A 22,406-nucleotide genomic window follows, 5' to 3' on the forward strand; every position below is an offset into this window, starting at 1 on the left:
CAGAACATTCACTACGAACCCCTATACATGGATCAATCGGAACTCCTCAGCCTTTCTCCTTACATAGAAGAAAAACCTCGGATGCACTTGGCGAAAGAATCTGTCTGGAATTTGTCCGATCCGATTCTAAAATTATAGTTTAACTGGTTGATTTTTTTAGCTCCACATTTTACGCCAAAATTCTTGGGAGTTATTGTTCTCTATAGTGATATCTAACTAATTCTTTAAGCCCACCTGGTTGATGGAACTTCTTTTTTGTATGCGCGTATTACTACAATTCCTGAAATTTTCTCCTTTCTGCATTCAAGGTTATTTTAGGTGCGGCGACAATGGCCGAGTAGTTCCAATTGTACATGGATGACTAGTGTAATGATAATCACCGAAAGGTGTAGGGAGTGTTCATTGTAACCCTTTTTAACTTATTTATAAGGGTACAAATATAATGAAGTATTTTATACATTTTCTCCTAATTAAAAGTTGAATGTTTTGCTAAGCAACATGTTAAATTTATTTTGGTATTAGTGTGGATCATACCAATACCATTACTCATTCTGGGCTTGTGTCTAATAACAGGAACAGGCCGGAACTAAATAGCACAAGGGCGAAGAAAAAAAAGGTGCTCTGTTATAACATTTTTTTCTGAAAAAATCGAAAAGATTTTACTAGCGGAAAGTAAATATATAGTATTTAAAATTATTTCATTCTGGGTGGTGATTACATGTATGTGTATAATCTATCCTGAATAACAAGAGCATAATCGATTTTCCTGTTTTTTCAGAAGTAAAGATAATTGTTGGATGTATATTTTACTTTATTTCTACGAGTTGGTACTACCTTTGTTTTAGTTTACCCAATGTGTCAATAAATTCATTCTACATATATTATAGAGACACCATAATGATTCTGAACACGAGGAGCTGAATGATATCCAGATAAGACTGCCGATGGCTAACAGGTCTTCACGCTCCAGTCTGAATGCAGTTGGCAGTGTTAACAATAGTAAATCCAATAATCTGACTGTGACCACTGCCATCGTGAACCTGCCCACTCCAAGTACCACCCCGGAGATGGACACACAGAGTACCAGTGGATCTATGGCTCCTCCTCCACCATCATATTCACAAACGCCGCATAACCCGGAAAGTGTTAGAATCTCTACGTTATGATTGGATTACTAAGATAGTGTAGGAATGTTTTGCTCATGGTCTGTGATTTGAATGACCGATTGTGATATTCGCGGAATATATCAAGTTAAAATAGGTCGGTCCAAAATAAATCGTCTTACAGCATTTGGACGGTATTTAAGGAAAAAGAACATTTACCGAGGCAGTAGTGGTGAAGTACTTTTCAGGAAGTGATTCTGAAGGGAGTATTACTATTGAATATATCAGTTTGAACCTTAAATTGTGAAAAACCCTACAGAATTAATAGATGGCCTAAATTGGAATGTTTTATGGAGTTTGGTTGGTGAGAAAGTCAACAAAAACCTAACATCTATTCCTGATTGGAGAAAAGAAACACCTAGTCATACAATAATTATGATATTTATAATACTTTTTTTACATTTTCATATACCATATTTTTTTCTGCTCACACATTCTATGTAGCATATTTTCCTTAATCGGTATGTGTGAATAATGCACAATGTTGATATTGGGTGAGTGATTGTATGTGTGAACACTTTTTGGTCATGTTCATAATTCATCATAAAAGCATATTTATTTTTCAAATTATACAATCAAAAGCGATGTAATTTGTCAACACAATATACTAGGGATTTTCCGCTGCATCCCTTTTGTGTATAATAATGGAATTAATCTTTGTATCAATTATCAAAATAAAGTATTTCAGAAATAAACTCTTCTCATGATTTTAAGCCACTGGGTGCTCGAACTTTTCATTATTTTGAGCCACTCAGTGCTCTAGCATATAAGAGATCTGTTAAATGTTCTGTTTTGCAAGAACACACCTTTTTACTATTAGAACTAGTCAAAAGACTATAAGTAGCTACAAGCCTTTATAACTAAGATGAAATGTTTGAACAAATTGCATCATAACTTGACTTGTTAGGAGCAAGTGCTCGGTGACTAGGTCATTTTTTGAATTCTTTTTTTTATATTTAAAAGATCATACAGTGATATAGTATGAAATAGCAATATGCTTATTCATTCATGGTTGGTGGTCAAATTTTCAATGAGTATTTAATTTACCTGATATTCCATAAGATTTATGGCTATATCTTTATACCACTGCTACCTGAAGCTGATGTTTTGCAATGGTGTTGTTTGAATGCACCCATATTGGCGTGGATGTTGTCATTGTGTGTTTGGGCTTTGTACATACTAATATTTGTGCCAAAAGCTTTTATCACAGGCATTTCATTTTGCTAAAGTCCAGGTCAAAATTATTTATAATTTTTTTAAGCAACTAATAATTTCATTTTTTCCTTTTATTCCAAGAGTTAAATTTTAACAAGCATTTTAATCTGTAGAGACTAAAACTTATTTGACCTGATTTAAACGGTTTGCTGGAATTTGGTAAATACAATCTGTTACTAAACTGTCTGATATTTGATGACTTGATATTTCGTTTGAATTAGAACTATAGTATCGAATGATATCTAGTAGAGAAATATTGTTCCATTTTAAGGCCCTTATTCTGTTAAAGGTGTAACATGTCAAAAATATGTGTGATAGTTTCTACTGAGAAAAATACTACTATTGATGGCATTAATGGTAGACTTAGCGTCAACTAAGCTCTAAGATACTATTATTGATTTTTTGTCGACATACAGGCAATCAAGATAGTAATTGTTATAATATGTAGTCGATATACTGTCTCTGTAATGAACATCATTTAAAAGCAAACCGTCTTATGCACGTTTGTACTCGACATAGAAATAGGTCGTCATTTTCATAAAAGCTGTCGTACAAAAATATCAACTTTTGTTTTGAATCAACGAACAGGTAGAACATTCTTAAATGGCGTCTGTAATCGGTTTAAAATGTAAAAACATATTAAAAAGAAATGTCGATTTGCTTTGCATATATTAAAAAGAATTGTATTATTCTGTATATTTCACGGATGTAAGACAAGTCTCTACCTTTCTTTCTTTCCTTGGTGAAGCGTTTTGTATTTCATTTTGAGTTGGTCTGCCTATTTTCATGGATATTTGGGATAACCAAATTTGATATAACACCACCACAGTCAAGCCAAAATGTGTCTTCTTCCGTTCGCTGTATGTATTAAAACATGGGCCAGACTTAATTGTATATAGGTAATACGTACGGCTCCAAGCCATCTTTGTCTAGTCTCTGTGAGTCGAATATTTAGTAATTTGTTTAATGCAAAGGGCAATAATTCATTCTTTACAGTTTTACTGTTAGTAAGTTTTGTTTGTGATATGCTCAATCAAATGATCAAGCTGTGTTTTTTTCTGTACATAATTAATGTAAGAACACTTGGTTAACATATCCTGCTCACAACAAAGTTAAATTACATACAAAAAAATGGTATTTCTAGTCACTTCTCAGCTCTTATATAAAGTAATAAACATTTTTTTGACTGAAAAGTTTATTTGTTCTTCAATCATTTGTGTAGTGGTATTGAACACATTATCTGTTAATTTAAAATGCTTGTTTTTTTTCTCAGAAAATTCTGATCTTTTTTAAGATAATTAACCAAGATTAAGAGTATGCACTGAGCAGGATATGTGTGATAGAAGTTGTTCAAGTTTATTTACTGTTGTTTTTAACTTATATAAAAGCTGTGATTTGTTCATAATTTGTCAGAGATCCCACGATTTTAAAGATGTGTGATGTTAATTTTAGAGATTTCATTGTATGTAAGTATATAGTGTAAATCAGTGATAGTTGGTATGTATGAACATGAGTGGTGTTGCCTTCAATGTGTTTCTAGGTCCGTCTATCTGTTCTATAGACATTTTTCATTGAAATTAGGAGGTTCAATGATTGCAATTTCAGCAAAACTTTGGGTATCATAAACGATTAAGTAAATGACCCATTTTAGAACGGAGTTAGTTTGTTTCTTTGGAATTAGTCTGAAATTGTTATAGATGATTTACTTACTTTGACCAGTATATCAAAAGTTAGAAATAAAATTGTTGCATGACAAGAGGAGTTATAAAATGAAATAATATTGGCCTATTTTGGGGGTACTTCTAGGATTTTATGTTTTCTTAAAAGGATTAACATTCATGAAGGTATTAAGGCGAGATGGACGCGTGGATTTTTTCTCTCTTTTTTCCAATATTCCAAATCTCGATATTGGGATATTAGTAGATAGTTAAGATATTCCCGTTGTTACTGTTTTTGATTACGAATAAAATCCCATTCAATTTACTGTCTGGTGTGTATTTATTGCCAGCTTATCTTGTAATTCTAGGTGGACATGAGTGAGGAATTGAGACTATCCCGAATAAAAACGTGAACCACGACACAAAATTGTATTGAAGATATCATTAAAAAATACACGGTATACAAATGGTTAAATTATTAAACAGATTGAGGTAAATGCACGATAATAAAAATATGTAATAATTGTTTATATATATTTTTTTAAATACAGAAAATCAGGTAACGTATATAATATCCAAGAGTATACTACTGACAACTAATATGGTACTTATCATTTAACAGCGATCGAGAATTATTCCTGGTTTTAGGCAGGGCTTGATTCGTGGAGCTAGAACTATCTATATTTTTAATACTGAATATAAATAATTATAGTGTTAATAATAGGTGTTGCGAAAGGTTTTTAATAAGTCAAAATCTAGGACGTCGACCGAATATACGTATAATTGTCAATATTTTCATTCTTAATGAATAATTGACTGAAAGGCTTGCATACAATACATAACTTCTCAATACATTTTCACCTGAAATATATGGACATAAGGTTTTGGGGTACATTCTTTTGAGTGTTTTAGATTTTTAAAATTTACACAGGCAAATCAAATGAATATTTCAATGCAACTGCAAGATTTCTCCCTTGACATTGTGTTTAGGTCATCCCAGTGTGGGTTGATAAAAAATTGCATAATAGAAAATTATATTGATACTTCTGTATTTTGGATCGAGGACAATCACCCCCTTCATAAAAAGAATGGCTCATTCGGCGATGTCAGTGAGCAACCATTTGATTTTTGGGAGACTTAAGTCGACATATTTAATAATTTAGATATTTTGTTATTTCTTGCATGATTTAGTATTAGCAATTCTTTATTTGTTGAAAGTACTCAAAATCATAGTTTTACCAAATTTCTATCAACCCAACTTTTTGTTCAACTAGTATAGTTGCATAAATCGAACATTTGTGATAGTTTTTATTGCACTCTGGCACACACATATTTAAATCATAGCTTTTCAATATAATCTGGATAGGTTCTATTAATGCAAGTTTAAGAAAGTTTTTGTCAATACTTTTCCCACACGCATAGATAAAACAGATTGTCAATCTATTCCGCAAACTTAACTCCTCTGGGTGAAAGTGACCTATTATTTGGTTTGGTGCCACTGGCAACCGGAAAGCAACCTCCTGGTTATGTTGGTGTTTCTTTTTTTGTTTTTTGTTTTACTTTCATATCTGATCTTTTCCAGACGGACGGATGTCTATTTGATGAAAGAAGTTTTGATTCTAAGGGTCATCTATTGGTTTTCTTGTCAATGAAGAAATGATAAGTGAATTTTGGTTATCAGATTGTAATTACTCATATTTACGTGACAAGTGGGTTCATCCTTTTTCCCCTCACAAGACACCTCACACAACAGCATACCGTTTCATGAAAAAAAAACCGTCTACTTTTATCATATGAAGTGTAATTCGATGAGTCTTTTTCTTTCCCTTACTTGCACATAAACGAAATCTTGTATCATAAATATCCCGCGTGAATGATATTTCATTTCAAATCATCAACTTTCTTTCGAAAAAAATAAATTTGGTTTTGAATTCTAGGTATTGCAATGTATAATTATGATAAAAGTAGACGTATTTAATGGATAAATTGAGATATATTGTAAAAATCTATCACGATTGCCAAGTGACGGAACCCAAACTTCTTAATAGTGTTACTTTTTAAAAATCCACAGTAAAATTAATGTAGATCATTTCCTTGAGTTTATTGTTCAAGTAAATTGGTAAAACCGACCAAGTAGGGCAATTAATGTTCAATAAATCATGCCAAAAATATAGTCTTTCTATAAAAGTTTTCTAATGTCGTTTTGAACTACAATCAACCAAATACATTTTAAAGATACTATATACCAGCCAAGGAAAATACTCTTCATTTATCCGTTCGTCCGTCCACACACAGTTTCTCTTTATCAGTATCAATTTTTCCAAAGTGGCTGAATTGCACTCTACGAAACTTGCGAATAATGCCATCGTACAATTTCTATTCTATATTTCCATCTGAATGAATATTTGGGTATCCATATGGTTTCTGGGTAGGTGAACAGGTATATGACCTTGATATTTTAGGATTTTTAGTTAAAACGACCAACGGCTGATGTATTTATTCAATGTCATGCTTCTTAAGAATACACTTGATTCAGAAGAGTACATTGTGTTTAAAAATGCAAAACTTCAAACAGAGACAGCCATCCTGCAAAAGACAAGCAACGAACAATTAAATTTCTACAAGTCACCGCACGGCCTTTAATGATGGGAAAAACCCATGTCATAAAGCAGGCTGTAAAAGGCCACTGATGCTGTCAAATACATGATTCCAGACACAGTCTAGAAATGAGGATGGTACGCGATTTATAATAAATTGAAAGCTAATGTCTATTGTCCGCTACCCCTGAACGGTTTTGACCACAACTTCAATTATTAAGTAGGACATAAGAATTATGCAAAATGTGATTCATGGTTGGAAAGCTTACCTATTTTTACTTTTAATATTATGTTTAAAATGTCATAGTAAATAGAAAGTAACGTGTGGCTGTTCACATAACCTTTGTTCATAGGAGATAAAATCATACATAAAATAGAATGTAATGTAGAATTCAAAATTAAGGGAGATAACTCTGTAAATGACACTAAAATACAGTTGAAACTATTGGCTTTTTGATGTGGATCATCTCCTTAGAGCAGACAGATTTGAATGAATAAGTAAAAATTTCATCATATAGACCTATTAAGTAGCTTAATACTGAAAATAAAAATATGTAGCCTTTTTTAGGTGTATCACATAGAATTTTCATGATTCTTATAAAAGAGTGCTATTCAATCTTGATATGTCATCAGACTAACAACGCCAATGTCAGAGTTTGTATGCACTAAAGAAAGTGCAGCTGAAAATTGAATTCTTAAGAAAAACATGATTTTATTAATTTTTTTTTTGTTTGTTTTTTGTGTTTTTTTTTTGTGTTTTTTTTTTTGTGTTTATTTATTTATTTTTAATTAACTAACTCGTTAATTATTTAAATTCAGTCCCAAGGTGTTACCGGCCTGTGTGATTTCAGTGGTTTCCAAAAGTTTTATTTTTTGGTTGACCTAATCTTGGCTATATTCAAATTCAAGTTTCATATTTTCTATTCTGTCTACGGAAAAACATTTTTGTTATGAAAGTTTTACACTATTTGCACTGGCGATTAGTATTGCATAAAAGTTTTAAAGCGCCGACATAAAACATGGCCTGTTTCTATTTTAACCTCGTTGTAAATTATGAAGTTTGCAATGGATTCATGGCAACCTGTTAATTTCGTTTATATTCAAAATATAATAGGAGTAATTAGCCAGTCTTAGAAAAACAAATGAAGTTGGAAGCTAGACGCCATTAATTGAAGCTTTGTAAACCCTGTTGGGCTGTAGACGCCTGTAAGTGATTTTAGTCTTCGGGGTATTCCAAAGACCTATTGTCTGATGAAGCTAATCACGTGTTCCACTACAGAATGTCGACAACATCATGAAAGATAAGTAAACATCTTTAAAGTCTGGAGTGTCTGCTTAACGTTTAAAATTTCAACAATAATCGCAAATCAATTTCAGTCCGAGAAAAGTATTTTAACTGAAAATGCAATCGCAACTTCTCGGCCAATCTCGGGATCTCGAGTATTGCCGGAATAGGCCGAGGATGTACCATTGCTGAAAAATTTGACCATCATGCTAAACAATTAGATCCTATTTCAGAAATTGGCTAAACCTAACTGTGTTGGAGATATATGTGAAAAACTGCTGTCTGACCCCTATGTTCTATTTTTTATAAACGGCGGCCATGTTTGTTGACGGATCAAAAATCCCCACATCAGTTCTATGCAGCATACACTAAGAACCATTCATAACAAGTTTGGTTCTAAATTGTATATAGTAGTGTCGGAGGAGAAGATTTTTTAAAGTAATATCATTAAAAAAAAAGCCGAAAAACGTCCAAAAAGATAATAACTCCTATATTGCTAAACAGATTTTCACCAAAACTAGACCACTGATAGGTCTAATCATTCAAAACGCCTTTACTCTGTCAGAATTATGTTAAACTTAACGGTTATGGAGATATACGCGATAAAGTCAGACCCCTATGTTCTATTTTAGTAACGGCGGCCATATTTATCAACGGATCAAAAATCCCATCAAAAATTCTATGCAGAATACCCTAAGAAACATTCATATCAAGTTTGGGTCTAAATTATGTTGTTGTGTCATGAGGAAGATTTGGTTCAACAGATTAAAACGAAAATTTGACCGCTGATAGACCTCATACCGTCAGAATTAAGCTCAACCTAACTGTTTTGGAGATACTGTCTGACCCTATGTTCTACTTTAGTAACGGTGGTCATGTTTTTCGACGGTTAAAAAATTCCCCACATCAGTTCTATTCAGAATATCCTATAACAATCATACCAAATTTGACTCTGATTGGTCACGTAGTTTCAGAGGAGATGAGTTTTGAAAAATTGTTAACGAGACGACGACACCTCATATTGTCCTTCGAGCTGGGCGAGCTAAAAACGAAAATTCAACTTTAACGTTACATTAGTTTATAGTGCACCCAAACCAAACCTAAACGGATATGCTGTATATACGTGGCAGTTCCACTCAAAATTTGATGAATTTATTTATACTCCGATCACGGTAAATGCTTGGTTGTAATTTTACATATCGGAAATTGTGACTATAATTATCATATATATATATATATATATATATATATATAGAGAGAGAGAGAGAGAGAGAGAGAGAGAGAGAGAGAGAGGTCTGAAAAATTCCCAACGATGTTAGAACTGTCAAATTTGCGATGCTCGTTCCCTCCGCGGGACTCGAACTCGTACCGCTGTGATATCTATGGCAACACGCCTGCACAAAGTCCAGCGCCCTAGACCACTAGGAGAGCTTGGCTATATAAAATATAGCTTTCGCTGGCCGGGTCATTCCTCCTCGTGTACTAAGTTAGAGCCCTAGATTAATCCTAGATAAAATTCCCAACGATGTTAGATGGTCAAATTTGCGAAGCAAATTTTTGGTCGTTCCCTCGGCAAATTTTGGACAGTTCTAACATCGTTGGGAATTTTTCAGACCCTTCTATAAGTTTACGTTATCTTCCCCGTATCAATTTGATCCGATGGAGCAGTGTAGTGAATAGAGTCGTCACATTCTGAGACGTTGCATATATATATAGAGAGAGAGAGAGAGAGATGACACCGAGGTGTATATAATCATTGGCCTAAATTAATGTTTTAAATCGCTAACATTGTTAGGGACTTCCTGCACTCGTAATTTCAGTACTTTATATTCGCATGTGACTTGCATATATATTTATACTCCACGAAATGCTGAAGATCCGTACCGTGTTTACCGCCATAGCGTCATAGTTCTACCTTCATATGAGATACTTATGTACCTCTTAAATATCACACACGTGTGTTCTCCGTGTGTTTCTTGCTAGTAAAAAGAAAAGTTTACGGGAAGTTTACATGAAATGATCGGTTAGCATTGAACATTGCCCAGTTTCCGATTCTGGCACAGGGTCTCGTTACAAGACTATATCAGTCATATATATCAACGTGAAGTATACATTAAAAGATGAAATGATCGGTTAGCATTGAATTTATGTAATATTAACCAGTTTCCAATTCAAACATAGGGACTCGTTACAATTGATTATGTATAAGTCATATATATTATCAGGACCCCGATATCTATATATAGCCATTCGCAGTTGTTTAATCTGGATCCGGGTAATTGAAAACATTCGGGTCATTACGGTTACGAAAGTGTACACAATCATATCAAGGGAACCAAGAATTTAGCGGAAGTCACCCAATTTTAGAGCATATCGCATCCATGCCAATTTGGATGTTGAAAGTAAGCTAAAATCAGTGACAGAAAAAAAACTTGACGATTACTTACTTTGAAGATTTCAGTCTTTGATTAAATGTTAAAGAAAACTAAAAAAATAAAACAATCATAAATCAGAAAAAATCCATAGCTGATCACAACTAATCTGCAGAAAAAAACCTCAAGAGTCTGTAACCATCTCTGTCGATACTTCATTAGTCGTATCAGTCCGTTTGACGGCAACGATTATGATTGAAATCTTGACATCAAGGACTTTTTTTTTGGTTTGATCAAAACCAGTCAAAGAAAGATAAACAAGACAGCCACTGTTCTGAGCATTTCTTATTTTGAAGCATTTAATTAAGTATAACTGTTTAAGAAAATTAAAAGAATCTATATCTAACGAAATAACAAGTAAAATAAATGAACAAAGGACGGATTCAATCACATTAACGCTTATTTTTAAAAAAATATCGCACGGAATGTCAGCATCCTTCTGTTACATAATTTCACAGCCAAAGCAGGTCTGCTCTGGATAGTCCGGGGCATGCACACGGCAATCTAACCCATACACATAATAGTTCAAAGGTTTGTTCTGGTGCTGGAAGAAACATTGAGTCACAGGAACCACTTTGATTCTGTGTCTCTGAAAAAAAAATAATCGTTCAATGACTAGGGGTAATAAAATTGATTGATAGTTTATAGTTTATGTATAATTGCAGATATTTTATGGATTTTGATTATTCGAGTGGATCCTACTTTTTGCAAGCTCGATACACTAATTTCTTTAATGTGCTAGCACATGGAAGCAACACGCTGCAGGGTGGAATAACACCCGACTTTGATAAGTCTGACTGAATTAATAAATAAAAATAAAAGGAGAGAAATAATAGTTTCTGTCTAGAAGTTAGCTTAGGCATAGGTAAGCTTGGGCATAGGTATAAGCATATTTTTCTGCAAGTCCATTCCCAATCTCCCGCGTTCGTGCTTTTGTGATATGGTTGTGAAGCATATTGTTCAGTAACCCCTCCCCAATCTTCAGGGTTTCTGTGTTTTTATCTTGGTTGTGAACTACACTTAACTGGATTACCATAACAACAGATTTAATATTCTCTTGTTAAAAGTGTCCTACGTAGTCCGATTAATTCAGTTTTATCTTTTAAGTATCAAGAAACATAAAACCGGAGAGATATCTAACAAGAATCAACACAAATATACTTTTTATGCACAATACTTACTAAAAAGCCCATTTATATTGATTAGGGGTGGATATGCACGGACAGTTAAGGAGGTAGACCCAGGGTAAGGGACATAACTCTTGAAATCAGTGATATATTGGTATCATATACAATCTCATCAAAGCCTATCAAGCTTTCATTTGAAACATAACAAAACAGGCCAAATTACTTTGATGCTTACATGAAATTGATGTAAAATGCTGAATACAAACGTTCCAATGATTTGTAAGCCTTGTGCTCCTTACCCTAGGTCTAACTCCTTAAATTAAATGTAAAAGATTGTTTTTGTTTGTTTGTTTGTTTGTTGGGATTTAACGCCCGAGCAGCAATATTTCAGCTATACTCAGGCGATGAGCATGAAATGGATGATAAAATGAACATGAAATGATGAAATGAAATATGGGATGGGACACAAGGATAATGGGGTCGATAAATTTTGATTGCCACTGGAAATAGGAAGACGTAGGTAGGGTCAGGCAATTTTGCCTCCTGTGACGGAGCCCTATGGATCCTACTCCGAGAGAATACCACAGAAGGGTTCTTTAACGTGCGAGGAACGTGGCATCATTCCCATTACGTTACACCACTACGGTTTGCGGTCAGGTTTTCAGTATTACGGCCTGACGACCCCAGCATGTGGCATGCCAGGGTTACCCCATTTCACCAACTGGGGCACACAACCCAGTTGCTCTGTGGGCAGAGCGCCTAGCCCCCGGCTAGGTTTCTGAGCACTATTTAGTCGCCTTTTACGACAAGCTTAGCGCTGCTGCAGGCATATTCTTTTGACACCTGGACCTGCACGGGGCAAATGAGACAACAAACATAAATGATAACTCCTAACATTAAAAAGACACAAAAATAGCCATAAAAGGGTGACTGTAGCCTTCCTATAGTAATATATGGTTAGTATAGAGCATTCTATTTTAAATTTATTGTATATATCGTGTGCATCGTAATCCTCAAAAGGCTGGCTGGTAAAAAGCGAATGTGTTAAATATATATATATATTCCTATAGTGACATGTTATGAATATTGTGCTATATGCATGGATATCTGTTGTCCAAGTTGCACCTAATAAACAATACCTGTCTATCAAGTATATTTTGAGACTGAATGAAAATTGTGATCACCCATTACCAATATTTGTGACAATTCACAGTATACGAAGAAGGTTACAAAAGTAAAAAAACTTACCTGTGAGAGAATTCTTGAGTGTGGACATTGGGTTTTTTGTTCGGCAATCAGTCTAGCAGAGGCAGCAACTACACTTGGTTCATCACAATAAGATATGGGTAGTAACTAAAAGTAAGTAAAAATTGTTTTCTACGGTCAGTCAATTATTATAATTTCTCAACTTTCTCAAGGAAAATATTGATATTTAAACACGGTTTCCTTCCGTTCCATTCTCAATTAGAATATCTCACTTCTTTAATTCAAGGAAGCATGCAATATCTTTTTTCGAATTTTGTAGAAAGCAAAATCAAGACCGAAGGAACTCTGGTTAAAGAATTTGGTCGAATTTGTTCCAAATACTAGAAATTTGAAAATAAAGGTGTGCGTGTGTCCTGGTGTCTGTGTACTAAAGGAGTGCGTACGTCATGGTGTTTGTGTGATAAAGGTGTGTGTACGTCTCGTTGTTCTTAAACATAATAGCTGATGACCATCATACCATGGGGTGCTCGTCTTCAAATACAATGGTCCCTGGAACTTTACTGACTAACACCTGGGGCACATTAGCTTTGCCAGCAACAAATTCAGTCTTGTATGTTTTCCTTTATAATAGAAATATAATATATGTATAAAAGTACAAAAACCAAAGACATTGTGGAAGAAAGTAAGGAGATACATCCGATTTGACTACTAGTTGCTACCACAGAGTAAAAACATGAAATTGTTCTATGATCATCGTCCAACATTTTACATTATTCTGAATGTTCACTACTTCTTAGTTTTGTTTCTTTTACTTTCGAACATATATATACAACTTTTCTTACCACATGACTTGAAGTTTCAAGAACCATTTCACTTGTTTGAGGCCTTGACATGCTGGACAGGTCAATCGAGCAGATCCACTACACCGTTGGCACCTTAAAATATAAATAATATTAATAAGTTTCGAAGGACAGTCACATGAAGCATTCTGGGGAGAAACAACTTGAAAAAAAATTATGTATATATCATAATGTGATTTATTTAGGGGCTACAACCAATTCTCATCATTTTATCTTGCTTTTTTCTGTATAATCTGGAATATCCCCTTTTTATTTTATTGAAATGAACCAAACACCAATAATAAGACTCACCATGATCTTTTACTAGCACCTAAATTTTGAACCATGATTCCATCATCTCTACAGAAAGGCGTAAGTTACTGTTAACTGGTGTTCAATTCTCATAGATGTTTTACATAATGTTGTCATATATATACACTTACGGCTTTTTCCCACTACCGTTGCAAACATCGCATGTATTTTGCCCAGCTCGGAAATTTCCATGATTATCTTTAAATCTCATGTGCCGCCGTCCTTTCCCCTTACACATACCACAATACAACTAAAATAATAGAGAAGAAAGTGGAACTGGGGGATGTGGGCAATATCAAAGAGTTAGGGGTTCTAGAGGGTTATGCCCCTAGGTTTGCCTAGGGTCGGGGAGGGGGGTTAACCCTAACCAAATAAAAACATATTCGTAGGCGAAATGATACACCCTGCATATGGAAATAAAACACGTGATTATGGATTTATTATCAGAGTGTGATTATTTGGTTCAACTAACTTGGGAGTTGGAGAACAATTTTAAACAATAAACCTCCAAATCAAGTCGACAACACAACCACTACTTGAATTTAACACACTGTTTTCGTTTTTTTTCAATCTTAGCTGTAAAAAAGGTTACAGTATTTCTCTTTATCAAGGGTGAATTTCGATTAATTACTTAAAAATAAAATTATATTAAACACAAACGTTATTAAAATCTAGATGTGCATAAAGAATATGATCGGCAAATAGGATTCGGAAAACGGATTTGGCAAATGAGAATCGGCATTCCAGGTCTAATTCTCATATGTGACTCCTACTTACCCTCCCTCTTCCTTCACAACCACTACATACAAGAAGTCCATGGCCCTGACATCTATGACATCCCTGAAATGACAAATGTATATAAAAATCACGAAAAACCCCTTTTTACATTCTGAAATATTTTACAACTAAAGTTTAAGATTTCAAAACCAATATAATATTTCGAGAAAAAAAACTATCGACTAAAACGCCTACATTGATGAAATCTTTTACGCAGCAATGTAACAGGTAACATTATTTAACATGTACATGTGAATTATCGGTCGATGTTGGAATTCGAGGAATAAACCTTTCATTTTGGGATGATTGATGTGCAAGACTAGTATAGAATTTGTTTAAAAGGGAACTGTATGATTGAAATTAATCTGGGTTTTTTTTTATTCAATGTTGAATTACCCACCCGAATAAACGCTGTATGTGGAATTTCAATCGCACGAACTTCGTAGTCCCTAAAATTTTCACACGCATACAGTGGAATGTCCCATGGCAATGGTGCTGGACCGTTCTGAGGACCATCTATTGGTTGTCCTACGAAATAAAATCGTTGATAAGACATACACTTCAGTTAAAAAGGCTTCACCAACTGAAGTTCTTTTCATATATCTGTATTCTAATTATTGATTCTATTTTATACACCATTAATACTTGAAAGAGTAATCAAGGAAACCAAGATTCGGGCAAAAATCAAAAGAATATATTCTAAGGATAAAAACTAGACCGGGAAAATAGACACACACACACACACACACACACAAAAGAACACGAAATACCAAAATAATACGTACAAAGAAAAAAATGTAAACGAGCTAAACAACCCAGACTCCATTAAAAACTGAGAGTATGGACCAAGTGTACCGGTTTCAAGTTTGAGACAATGCTTTTTTTATTAATTTAACTTTCAAAATAATTCTAACGTCTTTTATATTTTTACCATCTGTTGTTTGGGGAACGATAGGTATATGATAATGGTATATGTTCATATTCTTTAATTGTCAAATCCCAAAAAATGAAAAAGCACATGTACTTGTAACAGACGACCAAAAAAACTACTCAAAAACTAATTAACAAAGCGGATGACGGAAATATACCGTTTCCGGAAAATAATAGATTGAGGAGAAATCGAATTCATCCCTTGTATATAACATCCCCCCCTCCCCCCGCACAAAGAAAAATGTCCATTTTTCAATTAAGTTCAATTCAGATTTCAGCATAGCGAAGTGAAATACAAAATGTACATACAAATATACCAAACAGATCTCTATATCATCATGTTTTATAAACATTTAGAGAAAAATAGAAGGATCAATAAAAATCAACCTTTAAGTTAGTGATCAATAGCATTCTTAACATTTTTCCTCGTTTATCATCATTACACTATATCTGGTTCTGTGTCTCAAATAAATTTGACTTTTCTCTCTACCAATAGAAAATATTAACACGTACAAGGAGCTATTCGTTTCCATCGTTTGCAAACAATGAAATCTTACGTGCTCAGTTATAAAAGTGGCAAAAAACAAAACTAGTGTAGAAATTTAGAGGCCAAACTCTTACTAACATAGTCAGAAATATTATACTCCATAATCACAGGTTAACACTGTCTGAAAAAAAAAACACTACTTTGCACAGTTTCGATTGTCGACTTAGCTCTCTCACACTTTCTCACGAAAATATTATAAGAAAGACTTGATAACAAATGAATACAAGTAGAATATTTCATATTCCTGGGTTTATTTCTGAGCATCTTGTATTCCATAACACAGAACACAATTTCAATTATTTATGTGTCAATCGTACATTCTGCAATAAGTCAGGACAATTTTACTATTCAAGTGAGGTAAAATTAATGCTCCTTACATGTATAAGTATATAAAAGAGGTTCTTTTATACCTCTTAAGAATGTAGAGTGTCATTCAAATTGACATCAGTCATATAAAACCGTAATTACATCAAAATTAAAAGAATATAGATAGTGTAAACCACACACAAAAAAAAGAAAATTCATACGTGTGCATGTACTCATTATGACAAATTTAGATAAAAAAAAAAGAAAATTCATACGTGTGCATGTACTCATTATGACAAATTTAGATAAGACTTCAAACGTCTGTAAATTGTCAATATTTATCATTGAGAAAGATCTCACTCAAAATGAAGTTTCTTTCAACATGGTGAAGTATGGGGTCGTCAGGTCATGGAAACTCGGGGTCCAAATTGAAGTTTGCTATCCATTTCGAGTTTTGGGCTGGCTCGTACAAAATGTATTAATAATGCCATTGTCCGTTTACTTTTTTTCGCCAAAACACGTTTAACTTTAAATTGTATTAAATTGTCAGTTTCAGAAGTGTTGTCTGTAAATGAATTATCTCTGTACCTAGCTTGTTTGCGTACTTTTCCCTTTGAACAGCGTGCATGCGTTGCGTTTAGTGCAGTAGAATGTTTGGCGTCACTATTGCTTTCATCGACTGAAACTGATTCTTGTATAGACGTTTCTTCGTTTAGTGAACCTGATTCTGAGATAGAAACATTTTGATTGAACAGTGTCCATAGAATATTTGGAAGGATTTGGTTTGCGTACAAAAGCGGTTTTCAATCTATGAGTATGGGCCGGACGTGGAAGACATTTTTGAATCAATGAGTTTTTCAATGTAAACATATGCGGACTGTTGACTTTATGAATAATGAAGGGTCCCGAATACTTTAATTTGAATTTCTGTCCTTTTCCGGTTGGCTCTTTTTTCAAATACACATAATCTCCTGTAGAGTACACCAGTGTACTTCTCTCTTTATTAACCTAGCTAGCATTTGGTTCTTTGAAGCAATAGCACAGCTAGTTTTTCCACGATTGTTGCACTTGGAAATGATCTTGCTTCCGGATATATAGTTTTATGATTTATTTGTGGGGTGAGAACTGGAGGTAGCAGAGAAGTGTCAGACACGGTAGAAGTATTTTTGCTAACGGACAGCTCTTCAAGGTCAGAAGGGACTATTGAACTCAGTTGAACTTAATTCATCAATAATGAATTCGTTTTCTACCAAAAATCTGTCAGAGTCTGAGAGAACAGAAAAGTGTAACAGACTTGAACCAGCATCACTTAAATCGGATTCTACGTCAGACATACCTTTATACTAAATAAATGAGAATGATATCACCCAAACACTTTTCATGCACAAATGAGAAAGACCTCACATTTTTTGTTCCATGTTTAGGATACAAAGTCTTGTAGTAGGGAAGACCCTACGCACCTGAATACACGTAGTCGTTAAAGTATCTCACTCAGACTTGGATCTGTATGCTGACATACTCTCTTAGTAGCCGAATTTCTATTTTCTGGATTTCTAGTAGGATCTGTGACGTTCTCTAAATTACAACCTCTGATGTCTGTTAATAAAACTGTACTTTTTCTTAAATTGCATATTCAAGTCATTTGGAAAGGTCCCGAATCCTTTTGTTAACTCTGGAATTAGGTCATTCAGAATGTTCGAGAACTGGTACAAAATTGCAAACAAATTTCAACTTTATAAGCTGATATTACCATCTTCTTTGAATTCTCCACCATTTTGCCACCTGACGAGAGGTATATGATAATGGTATATGTTTATATTCTTTAATTCTCAAATCCCAAAAATGAAAAAACACAGACGACACAAAAACTATTCAAAAACTAATTAACATAACGGATGACGGATAAATGCCGTTTCCGAAAATAATAGATTTAAGAGAAATCGAATTCAACTACTGTATATAATACTATATACTAATATTATTTTGATATTTCATAAAAATAATTGTAATTTACCTCTATAAGCTTCGAAATCCCATTGAGGAGTTCTAGTTTCTGTAAATGTTTCAAGAATATACTGAAATAATAAAATCATTCTTCTAAATGTTATCTATAAACAGTTTTATTGTGCATTGAAGTTTATTGAATCTCCACGTTATTTGATACAATGATGGTAATATGCTAAAGCAATAAACGAAATAAAAATATGAACATAAGACTCCGAGTAACCAATTGTGTGGTAGTCAATTTTCTATTCAGTAAATGAAACACAACATGGTTAATGGGAATTTTACACATCAAATAATAATTTAGCATTAACATCTATGGCACATAGAATGTTAAAATCTTAAATTCAGACTGCATTGTGACTGTAACTTGGAATATAATTGAACGCAACAACGACCTGATGTAATAATTAACACCTGTCTAGCATAATTCCATTCCCCAAACATGTTAGTCACAATCGCAAGAACTCATGAAGTCCTGTGGCAATAAGTAACGTTTACCTGGTATGAGGTAGTGGAGTCCAGTTTTGTAAACGATGTTATTTCATTGGCTGTTTTCTTTCCCCAGCAGCACTGGTCGTCTACGTGATTCAACAGAGCTTGTTTAGCAGTAGTCTCAGATATAACCGGCACACTGAAAGCATACATAAATTTAAGCTGTGCTCGGCAAATATACAGTGAAAAGTCCCAGCACACTCAAACACTTATTATAGTATAATGATACTCAAGCAACCCATGAGATTGTCTGGCAAGCTATTTTTCGACTGGATGTTGGATTTCCCAACCTCATTTGTTGAAGGAGTGAGTATAACTAGTTTCATACTGAAGTATTGTGTGTCGCCCAATATTATACGTCTTATATAAGTCGTACACATAAACTGATATATTAACTCTTTACTTATTTTGCAGACCTATACTCACCTTTGCATTTCTGGTTCTTTATAAGTAGCCTTATCTGGAACAGCTGAGGTATCCAGTGGTGGAGGAGGGATTATGCCTATAAAGAGAAACTTTTAAATTCAACACCCCAAAAAAAGAAGCACAATTAAACACTTAATAACTGTAAGTATTCAATACGTAGAATTCCTTTACATGTGTAAAAAAAACAGGAAAATCTTTGGCTTTCCAGCACAACCAAACCGCTCTCTTGGTTTATGTTGCTATGAAACATGACCATAAAACACTTCAAAGATTACTCTAAATTTACCATAATGCATCGAGTGGAACATTTTACCTGCACCAGAAAAAGGACAATTCAGTAAATATGGCCAGAGACCTACCTCCGAGATTTGCGTACCCCTGGAAATCAACCAAATCTGCTGGAAGACCTGTCATGTCATTCTCTCCAACACCTTCCACGATAGCTGTTATCACATAAGATAAAATCAAATATTTTGAAAAGTTCAGTGTTGCTTATCCTAATCGTTCAAGTTAAGCACCAAGCTCCACGCAGCGGCAGACGTTCGTTTCCTCTCTTATTGACCGCTGCAGGCAGGCCTTTTCGAAAATCTCGGACGTAATTTTTGACAATCGAAAAGCGATCGCGTAAAATCATTCAATTTTCCTCGACTTTGCAAGATTCTTGCAAATTCTGAGAGGGCTGACTGCAGCGTCTACAGTAAATTTCGAACGACAGACTCTGTTCGGAGCTTGGTTAGACAAGAACAAACAAAATCTTCTAAACATCACTTCCGGTTTTATAGCACGGATTGTAAATAATAAAAAGGCTTATAAAGCTTCAGCAGTCATGAAGTATATACAGCATATTCATTTACAATTTACGACTTTTAAAAACGATACAAGACAGAAAACAGTTGATTAAAAATCAACCGGTAATTGTATGCATATAGTTATGAAATGATGATTTAGCACATTGAAACACAATAATTTAATAACGCGGTGTCTGTCTCTTTCGTTTAAATTGTCAATATGGTTGGAAGTCCCAACAATTTGAGAGTAAATTTTCATCGTACAAAAGGACTTGTTTATATCGTCTTACCGGGGTCATTTTTGTCAACCGTGTCTGGTCCAGCCACTTCACCTCCTGGTCTGAAGTATCAAAGCATATACGTTGTAAATATACAAACTGAAGTTTTGAAGTACCTTTACCGCCTTGAATGCAGAAGACTTATTGTGTTTTTTGTAGAACGTGTGCTTTTGTATCATTGTTTCCTGGAAATTTACACCATACCGCTGTTGAGCTTCTGATATTAACACAAATATAAAGTTGTCCTGTACTGCTTATGGTTGTATACCAAACATCATTTTACATAATTTGAAATAATTAGTGACAAAATTAGAAGTAGCTTGTATGATTTGTAATTAAAATTCTTGCCTCACTTTCCTTCTCATTATCCATGTATACTTTGCGATTGATTCCAACCCCAATTTACCCCAGTGAAATCGTATCCAATGATGAAATATTGTGTTTGCAAAACGGCTGCATAAAACGAAAGATAAGATCTGACAACCGCCGTGGAGTTGGCATTCCGAGGGTAAAATGGGAAAGAAAGGTCTCCCTTGTAAGGAAATTTAACAGTATGCCATACTAAAAGATGTCAACCCCGGTTATCCGACTGGAACCAATCGTGAACCGTATCCTTATTGTGAATATAGCCAAATCAAAGTGTCCTGTTCTTGTCCGTTTATGCTTATAATAAGTAGAGAAAATTTCTTACCCAACTTGGTTCATGTTTAGTACTACTTCACTACGATTTTATTTCCTGTTTACTAGAATTAGTAATCGTTCCGAAATATCACTTTGGATAGCAACGACTAAATATTGATTGCCCAAACAGGTCAGTAAACATGGTAAATATACTGTGACCGCTGACCATAGGTAGGATAATTACTTTAAATCCTTAGAATAATTAATACCGGTCAATAAATGGGCTGTAAATACATATACACACAGTGTAAGAATAATTGCGTCATCAAAAGTTGGTTATATTGACCCCTTTAAGAAGTGTTCAAATAAAATGTTTAGGCTATTTGAGTTTTATAAATCGTCAATAAAAAAGCTATCTTAAAAAAATCATTTTTCTAAATAACCTTTTCTGCAGAAGATCTTTTCTATGGTACATACGAATTCTGGGAAACATTTTCGGAATTTCATTTCAACCAACAAAAATGTTTTCCATTTGCCATTACTGCTGATGTAAAATATCAATTATTTTTCGTATACATAAGAGTTGTTCGAAAATTCGGGTATATATTTAAGTCGTGTGACACTACTACAAAACATGTTTTGCGTCGAAGTGACCTTTCTTTGTTATGTAGCCTGATCACAAGAAATTTTGTTCATATTTACACCAAATATTCAAACATACAAAAGGTAAATTGTGATATTTAAAAAAAACTGTGACTTTTTTATTGCACCTCGGCACACATATAGCTTTTCAAAATAATTCGGATAGGTTCTGTGAATGCAAGTTTAAGAAAGTTTTTGTCTAACCTTCTCCGGCACGCATAGATCAAGGATGCCTGCGAAATCGCAGTCGATTGGACAAAGCGTGGACGCAGTAATACTTTGACGGATCCAAACAAAATGAGTAATGGTTGTAAAGGATCTACGATCATCTACAATACATCAATGGTGTACAGTTTTCTTCAAATTGCTTTAGTGGTTTAGGAGGAGTTGACGATTAACCTTTCAAGGGAAGGGTAATCAAGGGAACCAAGGTTATAGTGGTAATCAAAAGAATGTAATCCAGGGACTAAGACCAGACATGGAAAACAGACATACACAACAAAGAACATAAAGTAACTAAAATCATACATACAAAGTAACAAAAGCAAATGTAAAACTCGGACTCCACTAAAAACTGGGAGCATGGACCAGGTGCACCGGTAGAGTAAGCAGTCTCTGCTTTTCTAGAAACACCCGCCGAGTTGCTCATAAAAAGTCAAGTCCAGGGTAGTCAAACGAGGAAAGGAAAACTATGACCTGTTGAATAAATCCGTTTTCATGGTGCAGATGGATACACCGTAATGATCCACGAGTTCATG

The 22,406-nt window shown here is 34.2% G+C and overlaps 2 protein-coding genes across 5 annotated transcripts in view; one reads left to right on the plus strand and one right to left on the minus strand.

Moving 5' to 3' along the window:
• LOC148629192 (potassium voltage-gated channel protein Shal-like) overlaps window positions 1-4,362 on the plus strand; it is a 44,099-nt gene extending 39,737 nt beyond the window's left edge. For all 4 annotated transcript variants that reach the window (XM_088545854.1, XM_088545876.1, XM_088545865.1 and 1 more), the window contains one exon: window positions 888-4,362. In XM_088545854.1, coding sequence (XP_088401980.1) covers window positions 888-1,166 — 279 coding nt within the window. In that variant the 3' untranslated portion in view covers window positions 1,167-4,362. The remainder of the gene's footprint in view (window positions 1-887) is intronic.
• Window positions 4,363-10,640: 6,278 nt separating this feature from the next.
• Window positions 10,641-21,090, minus strand: LOC148629194 (protein SSUH2 homolog). Its single transcript, XM_088573930.1, has 13 exons — window positions 21,077-21,090; window positions 20,398-20,447; window positions 19,679-19,762; window positions 19,320-19,395; window positions 18,900-19,032; window positions 18,409-18,469; window positions 15,012-15,139; window positions 14,612-14,674; window positions 13,966-14,084; window positions 13,526-13,618; window positions 13,201-13,303; window positions 12,726-12,830; window positions 10,641-10,939 (listed from the first exon to the last, which is right to left on the minus strand). The coding sequence occupies exons 1-13, from the start codon at window positions 21,088-21,090 to the stop codon at window positions 10,793-10,795; spliced, it is 1,176 nt and encodes a 391-aa protein (XP_088430056.1). The 3' UTR covers window positions 10,641-10,792.
• Between the last annotated feature and the right edge of the window lie 1,316 nt (window positions 21,091-22,406).

This window comes from Perna viridis, chromosome 1, assembly GCF_037379345.1.
Source record: "Perna viridis isolate PV_CMFRI_1.1 ecotype Kerala chromosome 1, ASM3737934v1, whole genome shotgun sequence".
Classification (NCBI taxonomy): domain Eukaryota; kingdom Metazoa; phylum Mollusca; class Bivalvia; order Mytilida; family Mytilidae; genus Perna; species Perna viridis.